The following is a 12,150-nucleotide window of genomic DNA, read 5'->3' on the forward strand; positions in this document are numbered from 1 at the left end:
TGTTGTTCACGTTCATAACGTCCGAGATCTGATTGAGGTATATTTTTTATTAAAGTTGACCAAACTTGGTGGAGAAGTAATCCTTGCTTTTTATTGCATTGTGTTGGTATTTTAAGCATGTTTGAAGTTTCTTTAAATTTCCTTATGTAACAGTTTTTTTCAATGTATGACATGTTTGCTTTCTGCCAGAGTACATTGTGGCTGGGAAGTGGTATGGAAAGCTAGACCTGATTTGTGTTCTCTTCTGTTTTGCACATCCATTTGGTGTTCGTTCATGCGAATTTCAGCAGATCTTGCTGCCTGTCCTACGTAGCAGAAGCCACAAGAACAATGAATTTTGTAAACACCTGGTTTTTAAAGGATGGTGAGGAGGTTTCAGGGGATGTAAAAATCTCTAAAGTTTTTCCAGCGGGAGAAAGGTTACTTTGATGTTACATTTGTTAAGTAATTTAGCCATCTTGTCTGTAACATTTTTGATATATGGAAGTGTGATAGCGTTTTTGAAATCTTTTTTTTCAGAGATGCTTGTAGGAGGTGTGTGGAGGATTTTTTTGATAGTCTTGGTTTCATACCATTCTTTTGAAAGATCTGTGTTAGATATTCTAATTCTTCATTTCTCTGTTTTTCTGTGCTGGAATTGTTATATGTTCTGTCCCTCAGAGTTTTTATTAGACCTATTTTTTGCAAAGAGTGGTGGTGTGAGGCAGCATTAAGAAATCTTCCTGTGTTAGTGGGTTTTCTATATATTGAGAAAGAAAGTTCATTATTCTTTTCATTGACTTCTAATAGAATGTCTAGAAAAGGTAGTTTCCTAAGTTCTTCTTGTTCTAAAGTAAATTTTATATTATTATGCAAATTATTTAGGTAATCTTTGAAAGCAATGAGGACCATCTTTTCCTTTTTCATTGTGTCAGTTGCTTTCTCTAAAGCCTCAAAAAATTCCTCCACTTCTACCTTAGCAGAACCTTCTGTGGGACCATAGGCACAAATAAGTCTCATTGTGCAGTTCCCATTTCTCATATCTGCCCAAATCACTCTACTTGAAATTGCCTGCCAATTCATGAAGATTGCCTCATATTTAGTGTTGAATACTATAGCTATTCCTTTTCCTTGATTGATCGTCATTGCCTGAATATAACATTTTGTATTTATTGCTCAGAAAGATCTCCCCAGTGTTGTCTTTTTTGTTTCAGTCATCCTTATTATGTTGATCTGGTATTTATATGATTCCTCAGCTAGCTCCATTTCTTTGTCTTTCAGGCTTCTTATGTTGATAGTACTGATCTTTAACTCTGGTGATGTTGAGTTGGGGTGTGCTTTCAGATTTGTTTTCAGACTGAGATATCCAAAAAAGTTATTCTCCTTCAGAAAATTATCCACGAGGAGAAAACAGAATAACACCTTGAAGGAAACTGTACTCTTCTGTCAAAATACAGTTTGCTTCTTCTTTCTAGTATTAGAAAGAAATACATCTTCTGTCTGATAACAAAAAAAAAATGTTATAGATTCAATTTTGTCTATTTAGAAGAAGAAATACAGGGTTAAATAAACAAAGAGCAGACCAAAATTGCTGTAAGAATTCAGTCTTTTCAAACTATGGTGTTGTTTATTCTAAGGAAGAGAAAATTTAGAGGCCTTCTTCTAGATTTTTAGCTTCTGGTTGTTGTGTGCCATTTGAAAGAAAAACACATCGTTTTAACATTTTAAAAGGTAAAGGAATGGATTCAGAAACCACAAGCAAAAACTGTAGATGAATGCAAATTCACATACTGAACAATTTTTGGGAGGATGTTTGATAAGAATGATCTCCTGAATGGAGTTATTTTCAGATATTTATTTTGGGTGATTTGGATTTCAGTGATAAAGAAAGGCACCACTTTCCTGATTGATGTTCATCTGTTTATTATAATCAGAATTTGTAAGTGCCTATGGTGATTTTGATTCTTGCTGGAAGTTTTTCCACTTGGCTATACTAGAACTTAAAGATACCAAGAAATTATATACTTGACTTAATCCTTTATCCAAGTGTAAGCAAACAAAGTTTGTGCCTGAAGTATTTTCAGGACTGAGCGACTAGTGGTAAAGGTGGTATGACTTTACGTCACTTGTCTTACTATCCCAATAATGCAAAGCACATGTCCTTGCAAACATGTATAATGTTAAGCATTATGGGAAACTGATCTGGTCACTACCCAGATCGATTTCGACCTTTATTGAGGTCTCTTCAGCAGGAGCCAGACCCAGAGATGATACTAAGGTTGAGGTAATGCAGAAGTCATATTTTCATATACCAGTTGCCAAAAGGTGTCACCCCTTATTATTAAATCACTCTGAATTAGAGAAAATTGTTGAAGTTTTTTCTACTTGGCTATACTATAACTTAAAGATACCAAAAAATTATTGATACCTCTATAATTTCTTGCTTTCTAACCATAATTCCAACACAACCAAAATCTTATATCCTTAAACAAGGTAAATGTTTCATTATGCAAACCAAAATTGAAAATATATAGTCAACTCGAATATATCAAAAAAGTTTCTGCCAAACTCCACATAATTGCAGTGATATTCTAAAGGTATTTCAAAGTTTATTATAACCACACACTATATCTGTAGACACCGTGAGTTTACTATAGTGAGTGCCAACAATTACTGGCAGAATGCACAGCAGATCAGTATCCTTTAGTACAGTATGTTTTCTTCACACCACTGAATTTTTACTATATGCATGTTTATTCCTCTTTCATTTTTTTTTTTTTTTTTTTTTTTTTTTTTTTTTTTTTTTCATATCCTAGATCTAACTGCTCATGTTCAAGCCAAGAAGTCTGGTTTTTTTAAAAAAATTAATAATTGTGATGACAGGATAAGTTAATTTTATATTCATAGGCTAAAGCTCTCTTGAGTTAATCATTTGGCCAATTAAAAATTTCCAGGAGTTTACAGAAGGAAAACTTTTGTGCTATATCCATATCAAACTAGTTTACTTAACTTCAACTAAAAAAGCCCTTGTAAATATACCTTGCTACTTAAACAGAATTTAAATGTAGAGATTTCGGACAAAAGGACCAACACCACTGCTGAACTACAAGCTGCGTTTATATCCATTCATCAGTGGCTTTAGTAGGCACCTAAGCATTCATAGCCTTCCAATTAGCCTTGGACTTCCCAACCATAATACATATGCATCTAAGTATTCTTGTCTATAAATTGTGGGTTTTCTACTGGCCTGTATCTGTTTTGAGGGATGAAAAACCCAAGTTTCCAGGAGGAAAAAACCTCTATCTCTGTATGAGACTAGCTAACTCACCTTTAATCGAAAGAGACCAGATAAAGGTTCTTCACATAATTGATGGGAATTGAACCCAAGTCTTTCCAACTAAAGGGTTTTGTCTACACTGACTGAGCTACGGAGGCTTGCTGCCTTTATATGCTCCACAATAATCTAATTTATCAAATGCATACAATAATTGCATGATTATATATATAGCATGCTCAAAAGTTTTTCTCAAGCTCAAAATTATAATCTCAGATGAAACATCAACTACTGAAGGAAAGGTCTTTAAATCAGATTACATCTTCAAGCAGGTCACAAATATGTAGTAAAAGAAATTAAACCTACATTACCTAAAACAGGTAAGCATTCAAAAGACAACATGCTGCTCAATAAATCTGACGAATGAGCACAGTATTAATTGCAATTTCCCCAATTTACCCATGCATACCAGCATACATATACAGAGAATTTTTTTTTATTTTTAAAAAATAACGAAACCTGTGGTGCGTTCATAATTAGAAGAAACACACGTATAAACCACAGTGAAAATTATTTAATTGTAAATATTTAATCCTAAGTATCTTAGGACATCATCAGTACAATATTTAAACAAAAATTAGGAATAACATACAGTTAGGGCGCATGATTACAATAGAATCTCATGAAAACGTGCATAACGTGCTAAAGTAGTACAAAAAAAAAAAAAAAGTTAATTATTTAACACAGTTTTGTATGATAATTTCCCATACTTTAGGAATAGTAAGAACGTCGTTGCAGTTTAGGTTTGGTCTGTGTAGTAGGGCTTCAGAACTTTCTTTGTATAAACGTTCATGTTTAAATAAAGATATATGTAAAAGTTTAGCCTTTTCCCAATGGATCCTATGGTTTGGATTTTCAATTCCGTGTTGAGAGAGGCCAGATTTCTGCGGTTTAAGAAGACTAATGTGGTCTTGATGTTCCAAGATGCGTTTCTGAACAGACCTACCTGTCTGTCCAAAGTAAGATAATTTGCATGAGCATGGAATCTCATAAACACCAGGTAACATCAAGGGTGAGAATTTGTCCTTAGGAGAAGGTAATAAGTTGTAAATTTGGTTGATAGGTTTGTAAGTAGTGGCAAAATTGTATTTCTTCATAATTTTAGAAAGACGTTCTGAGATGCCTTTAACATAAGGTATCGGAATCCTATGCACTTCTTCCTGTCTGGTTTGATATATGCAGAAGTGACTGATGATTTTTTGAGTTGTTTTGGGATTATATCCATTTAGGATGGCTGTATTTTTGATAACTTCTAATTCCTGGTTTAAAGATTCTTCAGAGGAGCAGAATTTGTGTGCTCTGGAAACTAGTGATTTAATAATGCCAGATTTCTGAGATGGATGATGAGCAGAAGAATTGTGAATGTAGTGACCTGAGAATGTAGGCTTGCGAAAGACGGAAGTGGCGATGGAACCATCTTCTTTTCTTTTGATGTGCAAATCCAAAAAAGAGATACCTGTGGAGATTCTTTTTCTAACGTAAAGTTGATGCGATGATGAAGAAGGTTAATTTTATCTAGAAACAGTTGTAATTCAGGTTCGGGATGATTCCATACTGCAAATACGTCATCGACAAAACTGTGTTAAATAATTAACTTTTTTTTTTTTTTTTTTGTACTACTTTAGCACGTTATGCACGTTTTTCATGAGATTCTATTGTAATCATGCGCCCTAACTGTATGTTATTCCTAATTTTTGTTTAAATACTGTACTGATGATGTCCTAAGATACTTAGGATGAAATATTTACAATTAAATAATTTCACTGTGGTTTATACGTGTGTTTCTTCTAATTATATACTGAGAAACTGAATCAACATTATGCGAAACAAAAGGTAAACATAAAAACAAGTGGCAAGACTGCAGGTTTGAAAATCCTGCTCAGCTTCATTTTCACGAATTTGTTCTTGTAAAGTTTTGAAGAAAATTAAATATGTAAAAATATATTTTTACAAGTTATTTTTAAGAGGGAAAATATATCAAAGACAGCAAGATCATTCTGATACAACCCAAATGATCCACTGTCTCATTTCTTTAGTGCAAAATAATCTACCATTTATTCAACCTGCAAAACAACAGACCTTCAATTAAGTGACTGGTACAGCACTACGTAAATATACTTGAATTATCAGAATGGTAAATTGCCTTCCCAATGCGGTTAGATGAATAGTATATTAATATATGAAGAACAATGCATCCATAGTTCTGCATATGTTCTTGCTACTTTACTACAGCTTCATGGTATTGCTCAAATCCTCTTAACCAGCACACTGATTTAGGTTTCTTTAATTTCCTTTCATTTGTTATCATGCAGCATTATACTGTGCAATAAGCAACAATGCATTACATATTTTGGAAGGTTTTTTTTTCCCACTTGGTTAGAATATGATAAATTTAGTTTAATCCTTTATTCAAGTATAAGCAAACAAAATTTGTGCCTGAAGTATTTTCAGGACTGAGGCAACTTGTGGTAAAGGTGGACAAAGCTCTCATCACTACTTGTCTTAGTATCTCCCATAATGCAAAGCACATCTCTATGCAGACATGTATAATGCTATGCATTATGGGAAGGGTTATTACCCAGACCGATTTCAACCTTTATTGAGATCTCCTCGGTGGGAGCCAAACCCAGAGGTGGTGATACTAAGGTGGAAGCAATGGAGAAGTCATATTTACCTATATGTTATGAAAATAACATATTCATAAAGAATATGTTATTTTTAATAACATATTCTTTATGACTTTTCTAATTACCATGCATCACTAATAAGTAGACAGTGATAGGCAATGTGCAATCACTGTTAATTGCAATGTACAATTCAAGATAGACACTTTGGATATAACAATAAATGCTGCTGGGCTTCCTAACACTGCACAATTTTTGGATGGCCTCAGTTGGATGTATACTGTATCATAAAACATATCTTACTTTAAACTTTCCATCTTTTTAAATAATAATAAATAGTATTAATCTACTCAATCCTTAAAAGGTGCTATTAGTGACTTAATTATGTACAGAAAGGCTTATAAGTATAGAAAAATTACATACAACAAAAGCATTCCTTGACCATATTAATATAATAAAAAAGAATAATGTAATATTTATAAAACTAAAAACACTTACTGCACGTCCGTACTCCGCAGCAAGATGCAATGGGGTGAATGACTTCTTGTTAATGCGATCAATACCACCCAATCCAAATTTGTCAGGAGAAAGTGAGGGGCTATTATCCTTTTTCCCATGATCTGTTGAAGAGTATTTATTTATCATTATAAAAACAAATATAAATCACATAAAAATTAATTTTTATCATCATCAAATTCCTGCCATGTACCCTCAAGGGGTGTACAGGATATGACAGTACTACATGAAAAAATTACATCATTACTAACTTCCTATCTACAATTTTCCTCCAAATCAGTCTGTTACTTGTCAAGACTCCAACATTATCAGATCTTATATTTCTATCGTCTAAGGCACTTTGTACCATATCAATCCACCTATATCTTGGTCTTCCTCTGGGTCATTTTCCTGCCAACCTGGCAGAGAACACTTGTTTTGCTAATCTTTCCTCTCCCATTCTATTTAAGTGACCATACCATCTGAGATTAGCTCTGCTAACGCATTCCTGGATACTGACAATGTCAAGTTCTTTCCTAATATCCTCATTTTTAATATGATATTGCCATTGATGCCATCTGTTCATGCCTCTAATCTTTTTCAGGACTCTCATATCTGCGGTCTCTAGTCTTTGGTCAAGTGTTTTACTTCTGACCCAGCTCTCAGATCCATAAGTTAAAATTGGTTTGAACACAGTCTTGTATACAGCTAATTTAGTGTTCCGACTAATTTCTTTGTTATTCCATATGAATTTATTCAATTGACTTCCCACGATACCAGCTTTGCTGATTCTGTTGTCTATTTCTATATTTAATTTACCATCTTCACTAAAAATTGTGCCTAAGTAGCTGAAATGTTTAACTTGTTCCACAGGTTCTCCATTCACAACACAGTTGACATTTTCAATGATTCTGCCTATTTTCATTGTCTTTGTCTTTTTATTGCTGACCTTCATACCATATCTATTACAACAGCTATTCAATTTAGTCAGAGAATCTTGCAGACTTGTAGCGGATTTATTTAGAAGTATAACATCATCCGCATAAAGCAAAGAGCTGACATTAACATCTCCAATTTTGATATCAGGTTTAATACCACATTCCTTCATAATGTGATCCATATAGATAATGAATAACAGAGGGGATAATGTACATCCTTGTCTCACACCAGATTTAACATTAAACCATCTTCCTGTACTTCCTTCAATTCTAACTGCTGACTTACAACTCAAATAAAGACTAAGTATTGCTTGATATAATGCCCCATTGACACCATATAACTGCAGCGTATTGAATAGCTTCTCTCTTGGCACCTTGTCATATGCCTTTTCCAAATCGACAAAACTTAAATACAGATCTTTGTTATATTCACATGCTTTCTCGACTATTTGTCGTAAAGTGAAGATCTGATCCTGACAGCCTCTATTTGGCCTGAATCCAGCTTGTTCTTCACCAAGCTTTTCTTCCACAATTCTTCTCAACCGTTTCTCAAGTATACTTGCATAGATCTTGCCAGGAACACTCAGTAGGGAAATACCTCTGTAATTCTCACATTCAGTTTTATTTCCCTTTTTATATATGGGTACTATGAGAGCTCTACTCCAATCATCGGGAATTCGTCCCTCTGTCCAGGCTTTCTGAACTATGCAGTGCAGCCACTGTAAGACTCTTATACCACCATACTTCAGCATTTCTGGTCGAATATCATCTACTCCTGTTGCCTTTCCACATTTCAAGCCTTTGATGGCTTTTTCTACTTCAAGTATGGATATGTATTCCTGACTGCATGCCTGGTCAGTATTTTTTATCACTGTGCTGTCATCACTGCTTGTTTCATTTAGCAGTTTTTCAAAGTAATTACTCCATACTTCAAGGATATCTTTTTCTCCTGTTTTCATTTCACCTTTATCATCTCTAATTCCTTTTACAGCACTCTTTCCTCCATTCCTAAGCTTCTTCAACAACCTCCAGAATATTTTGCCACCTTCTTGATATTTATTTTCTATATTCTTGCCAAAGTCCTCCCATGACTTTTGTTTAGCTAGTTTTACACACTGTTTAGCTTTCTTACATTTGTCTCTGTATTCTGTAAGAGTAAAAGCTGACTTATTTGCCAGGAACTTTTGATATGCTTTCTTCTTTTCCTTCACAATTAATTTTTAAGGGTCCACAAATACACAAACATATGTAACAACATTACAGAATTTGAAGCAGGATCTACTTGAAATTCAGTTCTTGGCAATATACACACAACTGTTTGAAAATAGGGTTAATAAAAAAAGAGGAAGAAACAAACAAAAATTGGACAAGAGAAACAAAATACACAAAAATTGGATAGTTGTAACACATCCAATCAAATGAGCAAGAAATGTCTAGCTCATGAGTTTTTACCAAACCCTTTCAACATCACCAGTAAGATGGATGGGAGACTTTGCAGTGGATCAACAGTGGCAGAATCCATATTAGTGGCTTCTGACTAACTGGTGGGCTGGGATTACAGTGGTTGAAGTTCATGATGTTCTTAATTATTCTCAGTAGAAGTACAGCAAACAATAGAATGAAAGTTTGATAGTTGACTTATTTCCTCACTTCTTTGAAAGCTTAATATAGGTTTGTTTCCATGTTGTAAGATGTCAGGTGAGGATAAATGATTTCAACTTGCATGACAGTAAACTTGTAGAGATTAAAGCAAAGAAATTGTTATAATGGCTAGTATGCCATAGCAAAATCCTTTTAACATAGCACTGTATACCTGCTGGGGCTTGGTAGGGACTTTCTGGTAGTTAAGCGTGAGTTAGTTTGTTATAATGGTGTTTGCTATAGTGAGAGTCGACTGTATAAATACAACAAGTGACGGGAGTTAATTCTGTAGAAAAAGTTTCAAATAAAACCGTCAGAATGGCTCCATCAAAACTAAAACATTTGCTGGTGTTAAAGTTATTCAAGATACAAATGTCTTCCAGATAAGACTAAAGAACATTCTTGATAACATGCTTATGGGGCATGTATATGGGGTGGATTCCTGTTTACTCAGCTGTGTCCAGCTGAACATGTCCAACAATGGACCAGCTTGGTCCACTGTTGGACATGTTGGACAGCCAATATCAGAATTTCTGAACACAAGGACTACACGGGATCCACCAACACAGCCACTCAGGACTTGCTGGCCATGCTATGGACACTTACCACGGGACATGCTGGAAGAAGGCACTCTATTGCACCACAGCAAATACACATATGAAAGGCTATTTCTCGAATCTGCCTCAACCCTGAACAACTTTCCTAACCTCAACAAATTTGGTTGCGAGACTGCCCCAAATTTGGGGAGCATACATGCAAAGATCCTCAAACCCCAGCAGCCGACTACCCAATTATGCCCACTAGGATGCACCATTTAGGACTACCCAACTTTGGTTGCCTTTCTTCAGCCATATTTGTCCAATGTTAGTGTTCGCATGCACATGTTTTTGTGTGATTAATGATAATGGCAATGTAACATTGCAGTAACATGGGAAAGTATTAATTGAAGTTTTTATAATCAATATTTTAGTATATGTTGTTATTTCCAATAAAAATAACAGTTATGAGTAACCAACATATAAACCTATCTACCAGAATAAGTTGTGGTGTTAGAAAGTGTCCAGTAGAACAACTATAGGCTCTCAACCCCAGGTCATCCGATTAGTACATGTGAAATCATTCTCTGCAAAACGTTCATCTCTTGTGCCATCATCTTCTGCATTCTCACAGAATTATGGTGGAGGCATGCCTTCACAGCCCTCATAAGTTGTTGCATCCTAACACAACATGGTCGATCTGTTCTTTGGTGGGAGGATACGTCTTCTGTATCATTATAATGGTTAATAGTCCAATATACAAACATCCTACTGATCCCAAGTGTTTTTAGCATGTTGAAAATAAGAGGTGGCTGCATTCCAATGTTGTGAAGTGCTATTCGAGCTATATTGTCCTCATGATCTTCCCAATGCATGCTAACCCATACAGCTAGACAATTGTCTCTCTCTCTCTCTAGTGATAAACACACGAATATTGGTTGTGAACAGCACTACTAATCAAACTGAGTTTGCTCAATATCACCAGAGTTCAAGATCGGTACTATCACAACATAAGAAGCCTGAATGGCAAAGAAATGGAGCTAGCTGAGGAATTGGATAAGTACCAGATCGATATAATAGGGATGACTGAAACAAAAAAAAAAGCAAAAACTGGTGAGATCTTTCTGAGTAATAAATACAAAATGTTATATTCAGGCAAGGATGCATATAAGAATCTTTGCTTAAGATATTATTTTCATTGTCTGCTATGGGGGTGTGAAGAAGTTGTAACAGTATTTATGGCAAAACTGTAAATCAGCATGTGCACTGAGAGAATACAAAGAAAAATAAGAAACTGAAGCAATGTGTAAAAGTTGCTAAAACGTGAGAATACTTTGTTACGATACAGAAAATAAATATTTTGAAAGCTATTGAAAATGCATGAAAATGGAGGAGAGAGTAACACAAAAGATATAGGAAGTTGTTAGTTATTTATACTGGTAGATCCCTATGGCTCTGCAGTTTTTAAAGGATGTGTTTTTATCAGTCTTGAATCTTTTCTTTTTATGGAATTGTGGACAGCTGGTGTCTATCTTTTCCTCAACAGGAAAAATATCCAAGAAGTCAATTATACTCTGTCTTGGAGAGAGAGAGAGAGAGAGAGAGAGAAACTGAGAGAATCATGTGAAACTGTGGAATGTGTTAATAACAATGGGAGTACCAGAGCATTTCATTATCTTTCTGACGAATAAAAAAAAATCATTCCGAATAATCTTTATTGTGAACAAAAAGCTACTATCCGAACAGATCTTGGAGAAACTGAGTATTTCATGATAGGTATCTTAATAAGGATGTATCTTATCTCCATACATGTTTAGCTTGTATAGCATATACATTTAAAGAATGGCTGGAGTGTTCAGTTGGAGTTAAAATTGGTGAAAGAAATATTAATAATTTGAAGTATGCATTCTGATAGCAAGATGATATCATCTTGCTATCAGAATGCAAAGAAGATTTGGAGGAACTTGTTATGAAAGGTAATGAAAAGTGCTAAATATGGCCATAAACTTAATTTCAAAAAGACAAAAGTTATAGCAACATGTGAACTTAATGATTTTGAAGTAGATGGGGAGAAAATGGAAGTAGTTAACAATTTTGTGCTCCTAGGATCCTGAACTGATAAAGATGGGTATTGTACTGAAGAAGTTAGAAGATTATTACTCGGAAGGAAAGCAATGACAAATTTAAACAGGTTCTTTAAAGATATCAGCCTCGTAACAAAAATCAGAATTGTGAAAGCAATGGTATCCCCTGTGATACTGTATGGATGTGAAAGAAGGAAGATAGATGCATTTGAATTATGGGTTTGGAGATGCTTACTGAGAATACCATGGACTGCAAAGCAAACCAATAAATCAGTGATAGACAGAATAAAGCCAGATTGCTCCCTCGAAGCTATGATCATCAAGCAAAAATTATCATACTTTGGACATGTTAAATCCTGAATGGAGGATTTTCTAAGAAGTTGTTCATTCAGAATCTAACATGAAAATTCTAAATAATTTAAAATAATACCTGCACATCAGCAGAAAGTAATAAGACCTTGTTTGTTGTATAAGAGAATGTGTATTAATATGTGAATTGTATTAGAAATATTTGTAGTC

At 34.5% G+C, this 12,150-nt stretch overlaps 1 protein-coding gene across 1 annotated transcript in view; it reads right to left on the bottom strand.

Moving 5' to 3' along the window:
• LOC150102348 (poly [ADP-ribose] polymerase tankyrase-like) overlaps positions 1-12,150 on the bottom strand; it is a 1,002,656-nt gene that overhangs the window by 679,331 nt on the left and 311,175 nt on the right. The window contains 1 exon segment of the mRNA XM_090399561.1: positions 6,436-6,557. Coding sequence (XP_090255687.1) covers positions 6,436-6,557 — 122 coding nt within the window.

This window comes from Typopeltis vanoorti, chromosome 10 (genome assembly GCF_054136105.1).
Source record: "Typopeltis vanoorti isolate ZY-2024b chromosome 10, IOZ_Tvanoo_1.0, whole genome shotgun sequence".
NCBI classification, from domain to species: domain Eukaryota; kingdom Metazoa; phylum Arthropoda; class Arachnida; order Uropygi; family Thelyphonidae; genus Typopeltis; species Typopeltis vanoorti.